The sequence below is a fragment of the Chrysochloris asiatica genome, unplaced genomic scaffold (assembly GCF_000296735.1).
Source record: "Chrysochloris asiatica unplaced genomic scaffold, ChrAsi1.0 scaffold00132, whole genome shotgun sequence".
In the NCBI taxonomy this organism is placed as follows: Eukaryota; Metazoa; Chordata; class Mammalia; order Afrosoricida; family Chrysochloridae; genus Chrysochloris; species Chrysochloris asiatica.
Window position 1 is genome coordinate 5,265,523 of NW_006408650.1, and position 17,691 is coordinate 5,283,213.

General features: G+C 51.1%; 1 protein-coding gene and 1 pseudogene across 1 annotated transcript in view; one reads left to right on the forward strand and one right to left on the reverse strand.

Moving 5' to 3' along the window:
• The window catches only part of SEPT9 (septin 9), a 99,318-nt gene extending 86,226 nt beyond the window's left edge, over positions 1–13,092 (reverse strand). Inside the window, exons 1-2 of the mRNA XM_006869660.1 lie at positions 13,026–13,092; positions 6,069–6,704 (exon numbers count right to left, since the gene is read on the reverse strand). Coding sequence (XP_006869722.1) covers positions 6,069–6,704; positions 13,026–13,092 — 703 coding nt within the window. The remainder of the gene's footprint in view (positions 1–6,068; positions 6,705–13,025) is intronic.
• LOC102818922 lies at positions 6,851–12,642 on the forward strand (annotated as a pseudogene).
• Positions 13,093–17,691: the final 4,599 nt, after the last annotated feature.

A 17,691-nucleotide genomic window follows, 5' to 3' on the forward strand; every position in this document is an offset into this window, starting at 1 on the left:
TGAATTGGAGCTGATTGGACAGCACTTAACAACAACAACAACAACAACCCAGAATAGGGAAAGGCACAGAGACCCAAGGCTGTGAGTGGTCCCTTGGGCCAGGTGACCACTAACGACTCCATTGGGGGGGTGCACATGGGCAACACCTGCTGGTTGCACAGTAGGGTAACTATCACTGATGTCACCGAGGGCACACTAAGAGGCAGAAATGGCCTTATCGTGGGATGGAGTGTTGGGAGGTGGATATAGGCTCTGAAACCTCGAGTGTGGGAAGTTTCTTCCCTGAGGGCCTGAGGGTCTGCATGCTGCTGTGTTAGGGGTTGGGACATGGATTGATGGAAGCACAGAGCTCCCTGGAACCATCAAGCTGGGACAAGGCGGTCAGTTGTATAGGGGATAAGAGGGTCAGCACCCAAGTTGGGGAGACATGGTGTGTTGCAGAAGTTCTGGGTGTGCTGAGCTGGGGGAGGGTGAGCCCATATGATTTAGAAAGGAAGGGTTACACACAGGCTCTATGGATCGCCTCCACCCCCAGTATTTACAGGGCACTCCACACCATAGGGTCCGTTCTGCCCTTCCCCTGAACTGTGAAATCCCCAGGGAGGTAGATGCCCATCCACCCTATTATCCCAGTGCCTGGCACATGTTGGAGACCACTCTTGTCGAAGCGCTGGTGTGTGTTACCCAGGAGGAAGATGCAGGGAGGCATGGACATCAGACCAGGTGGGGCTCCTTCCAGTGGGGGGCAAGGCTCTATGGAGGAGGTGGCATTTGAGCAGGGTGGGGGCAGAGGGACAAAGGCTGACACCACAAGACAGAGCAGAAACAACGGGGCTCACGGAACCCCAGGACTGAGTGTACCAGTGGGGCTCAGCTGTGGGAGTGGATTTCATCAGCACTACTGGGAGCTGGCAAAGAGCTCTGGTAGCATAGGGGTTACAAAACGGGCTGCGAACCTCAGGGTCGGCAGTTCAAAACTACCAGCTGTTCCACAGGAGAAAGATGAGGCTTTCTGCTCCCGTAAAGATTTACAGCCTCGGAAACCCTGTACAGGGTCGCTATGAGTCAAAACCGACTCCACGGCATATAACAACAACAACAAACTGTGTGTTGGCAGAGTCCTGATGTGACTGTAGGGTAATCACTGGACAGTTCAACTCCACAGCCGCTTCATACAAACCCTATACCGGGTCACCATCAGCTGGAACCGACTTGATGGCACTTATAAACAACACCATGGCATGTTTGCCCAGCAGTGAATGTTGAACTGATAACCAAAAGGTCTGTAGTTCCCACCCACCAGCTGCTCCTCAGGAAAAACCCACCCTGCCATCCGGCCGATTCTGAATCATAGTGATCCCACAGGGTTTCTGGGGATTTTTATAAGAGCAGACCGATTCCTCCTTCTCCTGCACAGCTGGCTGGTAGGTTTGAACCACTGACCTTCCAGGGAACAATCCGACACTTAAACCATTTGAGCCACCAGGGTGACTTCGCAATCTGCTTCCCCAGAGAACAGCCCTGGAAACCATGGGGCAGTTCTCCTCTATCCTGTGGGGCCAGCAGGAGTTAGAACAACAAGCCTTTCAGTGTAGCCACTGTGACCACCTCACTGGCAGACCCCGGTTTAGCTCTGTAATGAACCAACCCCCCACCACCCCCGTTAACTCAGAGCCTACTGGGAGGCAACTGGCAGCCGCAGTGGTAACAGCGAGCCTTAGGGACCTTGCTCTGGGGGCCCCACCCTGAGCTGAGCTCCAGGAGGAAGGAGCAGAATAGTTGAGTGTTTCAAGTCGAGCACATAGACCCCTCACCACCAACCTGTCCTCGGTGCCCACTTAGCCCAGGGCATAAGGGGTGGTGAGAGTCCACGGGGACAGAAAGCTGCAGAAGGGGCCTGTGGGGGGCCTGGGAGCCCCTACGGAGGGGTGGGAGCAGATGGAGCACCAGGGATGATGGATGGAGTGAGGCAGAGGGAGACCCCAGCTCTGTGTCCAGGCCTCAGAAAGAGAGGGGTGCAGAGGGGCAGGGAAGTAGGTGGAAGTGTGGGGGGGTTAGGGAGGGGCTTATGGCTGGGATCCCTGTGTCCATCAGCCCACTTCCCCCAGGGTGACTTTGGAGGCTCTGAAGGCTGTTAGGTGAAGGGAATCCTTCCCAGGTCTCTCACCACATCCCCCCACCAGCACCCTCTTCCTCTTAGCAGAGTCTTTCCCATCCCCACCAGGTCCCCAGCTGGTGAGAACCAGCTTCTGGGGGTACCGAGGTACAGTAAGGGCGAGGGCACATACATCCATGACTCACAAGTAACCCTACGCCCAGCTCCTGTCCGCAGAGCATGATGGCAGCCATTCATCCCCAGGCTCTGGGACTCTGAGGAGCCATCAGACCAAAGTGCAGCTGGGATTTGAACAAGTAAATACTTTCCCAACGCCGACTCCCAGCTCCCCAACACCTCTAGGCCACTCTCTCAGCTTGGAAAGCTGGTCTCTCCCCGCTTCATCTGCTGAAATTCTGTTGATGGGTGTTGTCCAGTCCATGCCCACTCACAAGGACTCTAGAGGACAGAGTAGCCCTGCCCCATATGGTCTCTCCAGGGCTGTCATCTTTACGGAAGCGGCTGCCTCGTCTTTCCCCATGGATGGTGGGTCTGAGCCACCGACCTGGCTAGCAACCAAGCACTTAACCATGGCACCACCAGGACATTTTGGTTAAATCCTACCCTCTTCAAAACAGCTGAAGATGTCTGCTGTTTACCTGCTGTCCCCATGGGTCACCCTCAGAGAAGCTCATGTAAAGTGGGTGCTGACCAGAGCTGGTCACAGGGTGACATTATGCCCCCCTTCCCCCCCTGTGGCTGTGCCCTGCCCTGCCTGAGAACCTGGGACTGCCCGTCCACTGGAACAGGATGGCCTAGTCTGATGCCAGCTGCCACCAGACATGTGGACGTCTCCCAGCCACATCTCAGGGAGGCAGGTGTTGCTGGCGGCACATCAAAGGTGCTGATCCAACAGGAGAACGGTGAGGAGAGGAAACAATCTGGTAACACCTTCCGCCCAACACACTGACGTCACCGCATCTGGGGCAGATGGAGCGGCTCTGCAGGGTCAAGTGTAGACAGATGGACTCACGCCCGGCTGGGGATGGGGGGAGCTTAAAAAATGTTCTCGACTAGCAGCGACAGGTGTAAACAAGTGACCACACAGATGAGCAGACCCACAAAACATGGTACGTACCAAACCAAACCCACTGCCATATATTCTTATAAAGGGTTTCCAAGCTTGTAAACCTTTACACTTCTTTTTTTTTCCCCTGCAGAGCAACTGGTAGGTTTGAAATGCCAACTTTGTAGTTGGTAGCCCAATGCTTAGCCCACTGTGCCACCAGGATACATCCATGTTGTTGTTAAGTGCTAGTGAGTTGGTTCTGACTCATCAAGACCCTGTATAGGGTATCCGAGGCTGTAAACCTTTGCAGGAGGAGAAAGCCTCCTCTGTCTTCCTCGGAGCAGCTGGGGGGCTTGAACTGCCAACCTGTGGTTCCCAGTCTAGTGCTTATCCTCTAGACCCACCACGCGTGCATCCATGCGTGGAGTATCATTCAGCCTTTCAGAGAAAGAAGCTCTGATTCAGGCCACCATGTGGACAAGCTTCAGAAACATGAGGTGTGAAGTACCCCAGACTCAAAAGGATCAATATTGTATGATCTCACTTATTCAAGATACCTAAGGCAGGCAAACCCATTAAGCCAAAAATAATCAGTGGTTAAAAAAAAAAAAAATTTTTTTTTCAGTAAAAATTAGTGATTTTTAAATTTATCTCACCACCCCTTATGCCCTGGGCCAAGTGGGTCTAAAATTAGTGATTACCAGCAGATGGAGGGGGGGGGAATGGAAGGGAAAAGTATAACTTAAGATTCACTTGTTTTATGCAATATGTTTTTCTCTCAATTCTTAAGCACATTTACACTAAAATTACTAAGACGTATTCTTTCAGGTTGAGTTCCTGGGTGGTGCAGTTAACAGGCTTGTCTGCTATCAAAAGGCTAGAGGGTCACATCCTCTGAAAGGCACCTGGAAGAAAGGCCTGGCAATCACCTTCAGAAAAATCAGCCATTGGAAACCCTATGGAGTACAGTTTTAAATAAGATATTAAGAAAATGGAGTCCTGGTGTGGCACCATAGATAAGTACTGGACCACAAGGTCAGTTTGAACTGCAAGGTCAGTGATATAAACTCACCAGCTAGTCCTTGGAAACCCTATACAGGGTCGGTATGAGTCAAACCTGACTTGACGGCACTTGACAACAATATTAAGAAAATAAATAAAACAGGAGTCTTGGTATGGCACTGTAGGATAAACACTGGACTGCAAAGTCAGTTTGAACCACAAGGTTGGCCATTCAGACTCACCACCGCTCCTCAGAAACTCTCTACAGGGCCACTAGGAGTCAGACCCGACTCAATAGCACTCAACAACAAAAGAAAACAATTGCTATATTTTTTTAAAAGCCCTGTATTCCCTGGCTACCCAAAGTGTGGTGAGAGGGCCAGTAGGAAATGCAGAGTCTCAGGCCCCAGCCTCAGAACTGCCCTTACCAACCTGCCCCTGACTAGGACCCACATGGCCATGAGCAGCCTGCATCTGCTCCTCTCCCTCCCCCGGTCCACTGGCCATCGGAAAATTCTCATTCAAACGAAAACCTAAACATTCCAGAATGTTCTGTTTGCCCAACCCAAAACACACTTGCTGAACACATACTGAGTCAGGGTCCTGAGTTCAGGGAGTCACAACCCAAGCCGAGTGGGGTCCCTGCTTCTGAAGGGGACAGGGACAGTGTTCACAGCCTCGGAGTCCCCCAGCTGGCCCTGTGTTCCACAGATGCCAAGTTCCCTGTAAAGTCTCCAAAATTCCAAACACCATTTCTCTGCCATTGATTCTGAGGCCCTAAGGACAGAGTCTCTCATACTTTGAACATACTGTCAGGAGGGAACAGTCGCTGGAGAAGGATGTCATGTTGGGTAAGATGGAGGGTCAGAGAAAAAGAGGAAGACCCCTAACGAGATGGATTGGCCAGGTGGCATGACTGATGGACTCAAGTGTGGCAACGGTAGTGAGGTTGGCCCAGGATCGGACATTGTTTCGTTCTGCTGTGCATGGGGTCGCTATGAGTCGGTTCCGACTTGATGGCACCTGACAACAACAACAACAACGACAACAAGGACAACAAGGACAGAGTGGAATAGCCCCACAGGGTGTCCAAGACGATAAATCTTCCCAGGAGCAGACAGCCTCATCTCTCTCCTTGTGAGCAGCTGGTGGGTTTGAACCACTGACCTTAAGGTTAGCAGCCCAATGCTTACCCAGCTGTACCACCGGGACTCCTTGAAGCTCTCCAGGTTCCAAGGAGTCCTCCCCAGAAGCCCTGAGAATGAATGTGAGCGTGCCGAGACCAGAGTTCATCACACTGGTCTGACCTTCATCTGCAGCATCCACTTCGGAAGGCAAACACCACGGCACAGCTAAGTCCTCTCCCTGCCCCAGTCCACTGGTCAGTCCTCCAGGGGCAAGGGAGGGAGCATCAACCATCACACAAGAAGGAGGAAGCTCCCAGGTGAAACACCCTCAACCTCCACTAGGAACTTCCAGGACAGCCTGCAATTCTTAAGCAGTGCCTGTCTCCCGGCGGGTCATCCACTGGTCCGGCGAGCCCACAAATGTCAACTCCCACCCAACTCTCACCCACGGAGCCCTTCCAAGGGTCTCAAACACATCACACCCCACCCACACAAAGGACGCACTAGCCCTGGGTCCTACCACCAATCCATGTCCCCCCTTGCTGCCTGGGGGCTCACACAGCCAAGGATCTGCACCAGGGTCCTGTGCACCCCAAGTCTAACTGCAGTTCAGCTTGCTACATGTTCTTCCATCCCAGTGGACAGAAGCAGCAGCTACATGGGTTCTTAGATTCTCACTGAGTCTCCACATGCAGCCTCCCCCTCCCCTGACTCCCTGACCAGGCCAGCTTCTCACCCACCTGTCCCCCCATCCCCTCAATGTTCCTTTACTCACACTCCAGGCTCCGGGGCGGGGTCTCCACCGCAGTGGGCAAGGGTCTGGACTCCAGACGGCTCTGCAGCTGAGAGCCCAAGTTGGGTTCCGAATTCTCCAGGGGCTGGAAGGGCGTGGGGGCGGCGGGCACCTCCGCTGGCTTGGGCACCTGGATCTCCACCCTCTTGGGGGCAGCGTCGGCAGCAGGGACGGTGGGCACCTCGAGGGCCTTGGAGGCTGGGGGCTCCATCCGCCGGTGGGCTGCCTCCTGAGACTTGACTAGCGTGATCTCCGTCCTGCGAGGGGCCGGCTCAGGCGTCTTGTGGCCCAGCGCCTCAGCCCGCTTGAGCCCGAAGCGGGCCGGCCCAGGAGTGGTTTCCACCTGCTTGGATGAGATGTCGATGGAGAGCTCGGTGCGTCTGGACACAGGCTCGGCCGTCTTGGACCCCGGGAGCTCGACCCTCCGCAGGGCAGCCTTGGGGGATCGTTGACTGTAGGAGTCTACATGGCGAGTCTGCTCCAAGCCCTTCACCCCCAGGTCCTGGAACTTCTGGGTGGAGCCAGCCACTGTGGCTCGAAGGAGGGGCGGCTGCACCCTCCGGGGTGGCGTGGAATTGGGCGTCTCTACCTCCTCGACCTCAAATGACCTCTTCAAGGCTGAAAGACAAGAGAGTGGGAACTCTGTGAGCACATTTCCTGCAATGAAGGAGCAAGGGGGTGATTGTTGGGGGTCCTGTGAGAGCCCCCCTTCACCCCTCAAAAAGGAAGAGAGAAAGGTAAAAACAACCCACGTCCACCAAGAGATGAATGGACTGACCAAAGGTGGTCAGTCTATCCACACAGTGGAATACCACGTGGCCATAGAGAAAATGATGAGTCCAGACAGGTGCCGAGCCATGGAGGACCCCGTGCATCTGAAGTCAGACCCAGTAAACAGCACTGTGTGGCCTATAAACAGAAGGTTTATTAGTGATTACGGGCAGGGGGTGGGAGGGGGGAGGCTGGTGGCACAGTGGTTAAAGCACTCGGCTGTTAACCTGAAGGTCAACTGTTCGAACCCACCAACCACTTCTCAGGAGAACGATGACGCCATTTCTATAAAGATTTGTTGTTGTTGTTGTTAAGTGCCATCGAGTCGGTTCCGACCCATAGCGACCCTTACAGGGTTTCCGAGAGTGTAACTCTTTACAGGAGTAGAAAGGCTCATCTTTCTCCCACAGAGCAGCTGGTAGTTTCGAACCGCTGACCTTAAGGTTCGCAGCCCGATTCGTAACCACTTGGAAACCTGATGGGGCAGTTCTGCTCGGTCCTACAGGGTCGCTGTGAGTCAGAATCGACTTGATGGTGAGGACTTTGGTTTGGTTTGGGTTGCGTTGGGGAGAGGGAGTGTAGGGAGGTTGGAAATGCCTGCTTTAGAAGCACTGAATTTCTGTTAAGGGTGAGGGGGAAAAATTGGAAACAGATCATGGTGCTGAGTGTACAACATGGTGAATATAATGTCTCTGAGCTGAGCTGTACACATAAAAATGGTAGAAATGACCAAAAAAAAAAAGAGAGAGAGACAGTGCCAGCCTGGGGAAGCCCCAGAGGCCCCTGCAGCTACAAGCACTGGGGGATGGAGCAGGCAGACAAGGGGAAACGTGGAGTCACCACCTCCCCACGCCTCTCTGGCCATCACCAACCACAATATGGTTCTCCCATGCTCAGTGCCACCTTTGACGAGGAAAGTGCCCATGATCAGCAGGGGCCTTTGGTTTCTTTACAAACCCACGAACCCACTGCCTTCAAGTCGGTAACTCACAGGGACCCTGTAAGACTGACTCAAGCTGCTCCCGAGGGTTTCCGACAGGAGCAGACAGCCTAGCCTCATCTCTCTGGGGCAGAGCAGCTGGTGGGTTTGAACCGCTGACCTAGCAATTAGCAGCCCGAGGCATAATCACTGAAGCACCAGGGACCCTTCACCACCAGCACACCCCATCAGGATCTCCAGAGGGGTAACCATGGGAACAGCTGTCCCCGGGACATTCACCGAGGGAGGAAATGCACTGAACGCTTGTGATATCATCTCATCTTCTCAGTGCAATAATTAGCATTACTGTCCCATAGGGAAAGTGAGACAAAGTGCTGACCGGAATGTCCCCAATGGGGTGGACAGGCGAAGCCCAAGGTAACAACCCTTTTGCTGACCAGCTCCTATTGGGGTGACAAAGAGCCCTCCCTAGCTGAGTCTAAAAGTGGAAGCTGACCCCATCCTCTTGACCTTTCCTGGTCCCTGCCCTAGACAGTGTCGCTATGGGTCAGAACTGACTTGACAGCACTTAACAACCCTCCTCTGAGTTCCTCCTCCTCGCTCAGGCCGACCTGCCCCAGGGACATAGCCACCCGACCCCCCTGAGGCCCAGCATTTTTGTTCTGGGGGGGCCCACAGTCTCTATCCCCATAGGGATGGTGACAGGAAGCCTCTATCCCCATAGGCCTTGTGACCGCTCAAACCAGAAGCAGCTGCTGCGGTTTCCTCAAGGTCAGGAAGAGACTGCGTGGCAGAGCGTTCTCCTGTTCCTTCCCGCGCTGGAAGGGGAGGCCTCAGCACCCATGGTCCCCCCATCCAGTCCTCTCCTCCCCAAGCCCGGGGTGTCCTGGGTCCTACCAACTCCATCCTGCCCACAGGTAAAAGGGAGGGTGCCTGCCTCAACCTCCAACAGCAGCATCACAGTGCTATTTCTGGGGCCCCTCTGTCAGTGAACTCCAGCCCAAGGCTTCCTTGGAAGACAGTGGGGATTAAGTGTGATATGGTCAGGCTCTTAGGGCTGAGGATTAGAGAACAGAGAAGACCCAGTCTGGATACCAGGGTGGGGCTCTCTGGGAACACCCCGTTGAGTCCAGAGCATACCTCCTTCTTGGGGTACAGAAGAGGGTGGTCCTCGGGGCAAACCTTACCCCATTCAGAGGCAGCCAGGGGCTGACGTGGTGGTGCGAGGGGCAGGGCAGGCAGGGTACCAGGCTGGCAGGGGTATGGGTTGAGTGTGGCCAGAGAGAGCCTGGGAACGTGAGTTTTATACGATCACTCCTGATTTCTAAACACAAATCCCTTATAAGGCCCAGCACCATCACATGTATTCGCCATCCCCAGGCAGCGTAAAAAGATAGTGAGCTCAGCTGTTAACAAAAAGGCTGGAGGTTTGAATCCACCAAGAGGTGCCGCGGAAGAAAAGCCTGGAAATCTACTTCCATAAGATCACAGCCTTAAAAACCCTATGGAGCACAGCTGGACTCTGACACACATGGAAATTGCCAGGAGTTGGAATTGACTCAATGTGAACTAACAACCACAGCAACGTAACCATTAAAAAATATGAGAACTATTCTTGGCTCACAGGTGGTGGGCCAGATGTGATCCCTAGAACTGGTTTGCCAAACCCTGAACTGGAGTGTTAAACAACTCAATCCAAATGAAAAATACTCTCCAATAATCCTTAATCTCACAAATCATTTCTGAGTGACTTTCAGGAACTCGGTCCACCACACAAATGTGCAAGCAACATGTTGTTGATTGCTGTGATGTGCTGTGGGGTCGCTTCTGCAAGCAACATGGGAGTCAGCAATTCCAGATCGTCATCAGATGAGAAAGATCACATATTTATATACACGTATCTGTGTGCTGTGCTCACCACTCATCTGTCAGTGTGTCGGACTACGGATGCTTGTGCGTTGCTGTGATGCAACATGACATGTGCGTTGCTGTGATGCAACATGACATGTGCGTTGCTGTGATGCAACATGACATGAGCAGGCATGTAAGCTTGCTGACGATCACATGGTCTACTGGTGAGTGGAATAGGGGTAAAGGCAGCAATGAAGAAATGGGTTGAATTCAACCACAGCCCATAGACTCCCTTTAACCTGGAGATGGGAGAGAGAAGAGGAAAGGCTGGTTGGTCCAAAGTGTGAAGAGACCTGGGGACACATAGTCCACAGACAAGGATATAGCCATGGAGGACTAGAGCTGAGAGTGAAGCATCCAGCTGATACAAAGTACGGGGAGACGCACAAAAACACCCAAACTTGCAGATAGTACCCATTTGACCTAGCCTCAATGGCTTGATAATCAGAACTCGCCTAGAGGAAGATACCAAAAAATCCCAATTTTTGACAAAGGAAAGGAGGGTAAATTGCTACAATTTGATGAACTTGACCTACACTCATGGAGGTAGTAGCTCAAAATACCAACAGAAAGGGAAGGAGTCTTCACATCAAGTATCAATCCTATCTCCTCCGTATGCAGGGTAGATAGGGATGGGCAACTTAGATACTGACTACCTAAAATGAGGGAGTGATAAAGGCATAAAGTGACTGACTTACAAGTTTTCAAGAGGGAGTTTAGTTTAAGAGTGTGTGGGGGGAGATAGAGTCCCCACTGAATAGTTTTCATCTTGTCTAGATGGGTCTGGTGAAAAGAGATGGGGATAAGATTCTTATGATTCAATAGTGAGTAATTGTTATCATGACTAATTGCAACTGTCACAATTGTTAAGGTAGAAGTTTTGTAACCAAAACGGGGTAGTGGTTAATCTTACAGCCCAGAAACAGAGGACCCTAGGACCATCAAGGGAGAAGAGCACAAGCAGAATGTGGTATCCTATCCAGAGAAGTAGCGACACCAGAGACAGAGGCAGAAATGGGGACATAGAGGGAGCAGCAGAGGACTCTAGATTCATGGAAAGAGAAGGACTGAGAGCTGGCGGCCAGGAGGCAGACTTGCAGAATGTGCCCTTTAGTGGTTTAAATTATTATATATGCCTGTGTGTTGTTGTTTTTTAAAAAGAGCTAAAATGAATAAAGAGAAATACTGTTAACTGTTGGTACATGGAGGGGATTATAATCATTGTAATGAATGTAATGAAACAAAGCATATGATTTGTTGAATGTGAAACTGATGATCTGCCCTGTAAACTTTCACTCAATCTACAATAAAAACTTAAAAAAAAAAAAAAAAAGTGAAAGTTCAGGTTACAGCGGAGCTTCTAGATTAAGACAGACAAGGAAGAAAGGACTGGAAATGTACTTTGGAAAATTGTTGTTGTTAAGTGCCCTCAAGTCGGTTCCAAACCACAGTGACCCTGTGTAGGGTTTCTGAGGAGTGACTGGTGTGTTTGAACCAGGAAAATGAGCCCATAAAAAGTCTATGGATCACTATAAAATAATGTCTGGTGCAGTACTAGGTAGTGAGACCCCTAGGTTTGAAGGGACTCAAAATACAGTGGCTACAATCATGGATTAGGGCAGACCAAGACCACTGAGTCCATCGAGTCCATGCAGACGCACAGAGACCCTGGCTAGGGTTTCCAAGGCTATAAATCTTTATGGGAGCAGACAGCCTCATCTTTCTCCCATGGAGTGGCTGGTGGGTTTGAACTGCCGACCTTCAGCTAGCAGTGCCGTCCTATAGTGCAGTGATTTGTTCTGTTGTATATAAGGTCGTCATGAGCTGGAGCCCATGGGATGGTAATTAACAACAATGGAGTTGTGGGGATGAAGCAGTGGGGGCGCACTGAAAAGTTCAATCAAGCAGGAAAGCAAAATATATTTCTGATACTTTGAGAAAAGTAGGCAATCTGATACCATTTCCCAGGAAACTGCAGTTAAATCTGTTTTCTAAACTTTAAAGACATACTCACATCACTTCCTAACAAGTTGATACCGACACATGGCAACTGTGTGTCTCTGGGAAGTGCCAGTGGTTAACACACTCGACTGCTCACTGAAAGACGGGAGGTTTGATTACAGCTGAATGTACCACCGAAGAAAGACCTGGTGGTCTGCTTCTAAAAAAATCAGTCACTGGGCAACTTTCTTCTGTCGTCCTGCATCTGGGTTCATCTAACACCAGCCACCTCTGCCATGTCTCCCAAAAGTCGTGTACCTGAGTTGCACCAGTGGGGAAGTTGGGGGTACGTCTGCTCTGGCCTTCTGGGTTTGTCTCCAAAAAAAGTTGGTAAAGACATTGCCAAGGCAACTGGTTTAAGGATTACAGTGAGACTGACCATTCAGAACAGACAAGCTCAAGATTGAGGTGGTGCCTTCTGTCTCTGCCCTGATGATCGAAGTTCTCACAATACCTCCCAGAGACAGAAAGAAGAGAAATACTAAACACAGTGGAAAGATGACTTTAGATGAGATTATCAGCATTGCCCATCCAATGCAACACCGGTCTTTGGCCAGAGAACTAACTCTCTGGGACTATTAAAGAGATCTTGGGGACTTCCCAGTCATTGGGTCACAACATTGATGACCGCCACCCTTACATTGTCAGGAGGGACCAGTCGCTGGAGAAAGATGTCATGTTTGGTAACATGGAGGGTCAGAGAAAACGAGGAAGACCCCCAAACAAAATGGATTGGCCAAGAGGCAGCATCGATGAACTTAAGTGTGGCAACAGTAGTGAGGTTGGCCCAGGATCGGGCAGTGTTTCGTTCTGTTGTGCATAAGGTCGCTATGAGTCAGTACCAACTCGATGACACCTAACAACAACAACAACAACCCTCATGACATCATAGATGACATCAATAGTGGTGCTGAGGAATGCCCATCTGGTTAAGAACTACAAAGAAAAGAGTCAATAAAGGATCATTTGAGAACCAAAAAAAATGAGTCACTGAAACCCTATGGAGCACAGCTCTACTCCGATATGATGAGGTTGCCCAAACTTCTATTATTATGTATTTTCCATGTTGTAGTTGTTTCTGTGCGCCGTCAAATCGATTCCGGCTCATTGTGATTGTGTGTTGTTGTTACATGCCTTTGAGTTGGTTCTGACTCATAGTGACTCTGCATAGGGATGTCAAGGAGTGGGTGGTGGCTTTGAACTGCCGACCTTTTAGTTAACAGTCCAATGCGACTAGGTTGTTGTTGTTACTCTTAGGTGCAGTCAAGTAGGTTCTGACTCCTTTCAACCTTATGTACCAAAAACCAAAACACCACCCGGCCCTGCCCCAACCTGACGATTGTTACCCTTGAATCCATTTCTGCTTCCACTGTGCCAATCCATCTCACTGAGGGTCTGCTTCTCTTTACGACTATCATTATTGCTGTTGTTAAATGTCACCGAGTCCAGCCTGACTCATAGCCAGCCTGTATAGGATTTCTGAGGAGTGGTTGGTGAGCTTGAACTGCCTACCTTGCAGTTTAAGCCAATCTTGCAATCCAGTACTTATCCTACAGTGCCACAACAGGACAGAGCAAAATTGCCCCAAAGGGTTTCCAAGGCTGTAAATCTTTATGGAAACAGACTGCCACATCTTTCTCATGCAGAGTGGTGGCTAGTAGATTTGAACCACCAACCATTCCAGTTAGCAGCAAAATGCCTTAACTACTGTGACACCACCGAAACCAAAGCAAGACCAAATGTACTGCCAGTGAGTTGATTCCATCGCATAGTGAGCCTGCATAGAGTTTCCGAGATTGTACATTTTTATGGGAGCAGATAGCCTCATCTTTCTCCCGAGGAGCCACTGGTGGATTTGAACCACCAACCTTGTGGTTAGCAGCCCCAGGGACTGCTCAATCCAATGACTGCAGTCTGTGTAAGAGAAAGGACAGGGAGACACACCCTGACATGAAAAAGGAGAAAGCCATGTGAAGGCCGAGGCAGAGATGAGAGTGATTTGATCACAGGTCAGGAACACCGGGGGCCACCAGAGGCCTGAGAGACCAGGAAGGAGCCTCCCCTGGAGCCCCTAGATGAAGCATAGCCTTGCCTATGCCTTAATTTCATTTCAAAGGTCCAGCCTCCAGAACCAAGTGTGAATAAAGGTGTTGTTTTATGGGATTTTGTTACGGCGGCCCTTGAAATGCAAGCAGGTTTCAGTGGGGAGATGAGACTTCTGGGCTCTGAGTTCACCATGGACCTGTCTTTCTGGGGGTTGTTACCCCACTCCTGCCACACTCAGAATGGTCCAGGGTGAGCAGGGGGAGGGGCACGGGCCAGGGGCTTCAGAACCACTTCATCCGGGCCCAGCAGATGGAAGCTCCTCTCGCAGGTAGCTGCTCTGCCCTCTTCTCCTTCCACGGAATTGTGCACAACCTCAGATGTCGTCGGGAAAGAATTGGTCCAGCTGGACGCATGAAAGACAGGTACACCTCGGAGGCAGTGTGGGTTCTGTTCCAGATCACCGCGAGGCAGCTAAGATCGCAATAAAGTGAGTCACATGCTTTATAAGAGACCTGTAAGAGGTAGGGTATGACACTGTGCAATAAGCACTGGACTGCTAACCACAAGGTTGGTGGTTCAAATCCACCAGCTGCTCCTCCGAAATAATATATCAAACAACATAAAAGAATCACGTTAACACATGTATACATCAGTGCTCAAAAGCACCATGGAAGCGTTCAAAATCTTGTGAGAATGACCAGAATGTGTCAAGAGACGCAAAGCGAGTGCACATTAAAGGAAAACAGCACCGACAGACTTACTCGAAGTATGACTGCTACAAACCTGCAATCTGTAAAAACCGCAACATCTGCAAAATGCACTAAGTAAAGCCACTTACAATAAACAAGGACTACTAGCAAGATGGTGTGATAGGCAGCTTCCCAGGGCACCCGTGCCAGCCGGGAAATAGGATGAGGGGGCTGGTCTGGAGGCTGACACGCATTTTCTCTCCCTCAGTCCTAGAAATATGCCAGCTGAACTCTCCCAATGGGAAGTGCCCCGCTCCATTCTCTCAGGTGACCTGTTGCCCGTTCCCCCCACAAAGAGGCAGGGCAGCCCGCAGGTGTCTGTATGTGAGCACAGGGACCACAAAGGGAACTTTCGAGTTTATCACTTCTCGTATTTAAGACATGAGATGTTAAGCATTGGGCTGCTAACCATAATGTCTGTAGTTCAAAGCCACTCCATGGGAGAAAGATGATACTTTCTGTTCCCATAAAGACTTGCAGTCTTGAAAAGCCTCTGGGGCAGTTCTGTCTTTCCAGGGTCAGTAGCTGTGAGTGGCAGTGAGGGGACACAGTGGTCAATAGCTGTGATTGGTAGTGAGTGGACACAGTGGTCAGTAGTGAGTGGCAGTGAGTGGACACAGTGGTCAGTTGCTATGAGTGGCAGTAAGTGGACACAGTGGTCAGTAGCTGTGAGTGGCTGAGTGGACGCAGTGGTCAGTAGCTGTGAGTGACAGTGAGTGGACATAGTGATCAGTAGCTGTGAGTGGACACAGTGGTCAGCAGCTGTGAGTGGCAGTGAGTGGACATAGTGGTCAGTAGCTGTGAGTGGACACAGTGGTCAACAGCTGTGAGTGGCAGTGAGTGGACACAGTGGTCAGCAGCTGTGAGTGGCAGTGAGTGGACACAGTGGTCAGTAGCTGTGAGTGGCAGTGAGGACACAGTGGTCAGTAGCTGTGAGTGGCAGTGAGTGGATATAGTGGTCAGCAGCTGTGAGTGGACACAGTGGTCAGTAGCTGTGAGTGGCAGTGAGTGGACATAATAGTCAGTAGCTGTGAGTGGACACAGTGGTCAGCAGCTGTGAGTGGCAGTGAGTGGACACAGTGGTCAGTAGCTGTAAGTGGACACAGTGGTCAGCAGCTGTGAGTGGCAGTGAGTGGACACAGTGGGGCAATGGTGGTCCAGTAACAGAATTTCCACATTCCATTGACTCCCGGCCAGTGCACCTTAAGCACAGCTACCACCATCTGTCTCTAAGGTTTCAAGTATTGCTGTGACGTTGAACAGCTTTCAGCTGAGCATCCAGACTAAAACCGCCTGGCAATTGACTTCTGAAAACCAGCCAGTGGAAAACCTCTATGGATCCTAACAGTCCCGTTACATTGTGTGTGTCACCAGGAGGTGGAGTCTGACTTGACTGACAGCAAAGAACAACAAATCCCAACAAGGGGGCGGCACCGGACAGCTGCAGCTGCTCTCCAATGGGATGGCTGATCTGAGGAGGGGGGTTGCTTCCTCATTTGCAGGCAAGGAGTGAATTCAGCCAAAATCAGGGCCAGAGGGTCCAGGAAGGTCAGTGGGTGTGGACTGCTGCACAGCATTGAGCAAAACGGGGGTGCAGATTGCATTGGGAAGACACCCCCATTGCTACTGAAGGGTGAAATAGTCCTGTCCCCCTAAAGAAGGAGCACCCCCTTTGCTTAACCCCATGTGTCCCAACCAAGAGTGCCCGCCTTCTCTCTCGTCTGTGAGTTCAAGGGCCGGCAAATCCAGGCTCAAAACTCACCCCTCCTCCCCAAAGCCTTCTTCAGCCTCCTCCCCGCCTACCCACCCCGCCCCACCCCACCTCGCCTTGCGCCAAGAGCCTAAAGACTGTTCTTGTACTGTGATTCACTTCCGGGAATTTATCCTAAGGAAATCATCAAAGTGCGGCAAGATTTATGTACACAGATATTTGCGTCAGCGTTAAAATAGCAAACACAAGAGCCGCCAAGGCTTACATCGATTCCGAACACAGATGCTCACGTCCTGCGTGGCCACCAAAATCATGCTTTTGTGAAAAAGAAATGCTCAGAACCTAACAGCAAGTAAAAATAGCAGGATTCGAGCTGTGGTCCAAGATTTGAGTCTCATTTCATGCACATATATGCGCACATGTGCAGCCTGTCTCCACACACACTCACAAGCGCAGAAACCCTCTCTCAGATGGAATGAAGGTGGGTATTTTTCTTCATTAGACTTCCCCGCGTTTCCAATATTTGGAGCAGAGGGCAGTGGTGGCTCAGTAGGAGTCTCACCTTTTATCAGGGGGACCAGGGTTCAGTTCCCGGCCAGTGCACCCCATGCGTAGCCATCTGTCAGTGGAGGCTTACATGTTGCTGAGAAGCTCAACAGCTTTAGCAGAGCTTCCTGACAAAGAGAGACTAGGAAGAAAGGCCTGGTGCTCTACTTCCAAAAATCAGTCAACAGAAAAGCCTGTGGATCGCAAAGATCCAGTCCGCAACCCATCATGGAGATGGCACGTAACCATGTAGTGTTTTGTTTGTTGTGCAGAGAGGAGTCGAATGTGCAGCAGATAACCACACAAACGTGGTCCTTTAGTAACATCCTGGTGTGGCGCTGTGGGTTAATGGTCAAACTGCAAAGCCGTTTGAACTGCAAGGTCGGTGGTTCAAGCTCACCAGCTGCTCCTCGGAAACACTATACAGAGGGTTCCGCTCTGGGTCGGAACCGACTCGATGGCACTTAATAACAACAACAACAGTAACATCAGGAGATAAAAGGATCAATACTGTGGCTATCTTTGTACACTTCCCCTCAGGGCTCACCTGTGGCCTTCTCCCGTCCCTGCCCATAAGGGACTGGTGGAAGCAGGCACTGGATCTGGGCCTGTTTAAGGAGGAATGCCTTATGCACAAGGGGTCGTTGTTAAGACCACTGCCCTGACTATATGCTCCAAGACTGGCTGATGTTCCCAAAACCAGGGAGAGCAGTTCCTAGTGCATCCAGCCCCGAGCCTCGGGGACAGCTAGCCTCAGAACATTGCAAACCTAGGGGTCAGGCCACAGAAAACTGGGCATAGTCTTCAGCACCTATCCAGTGATCTCCACAGGCTACCCTGTTCTCCACCCCTCTGTGGGTCAGTCTTGCTCTGTGTAAGGGGCAGTGGGCCTCAGGAGGGCACCTGTGTCCTCCTCTGTGCAGGGGGCGT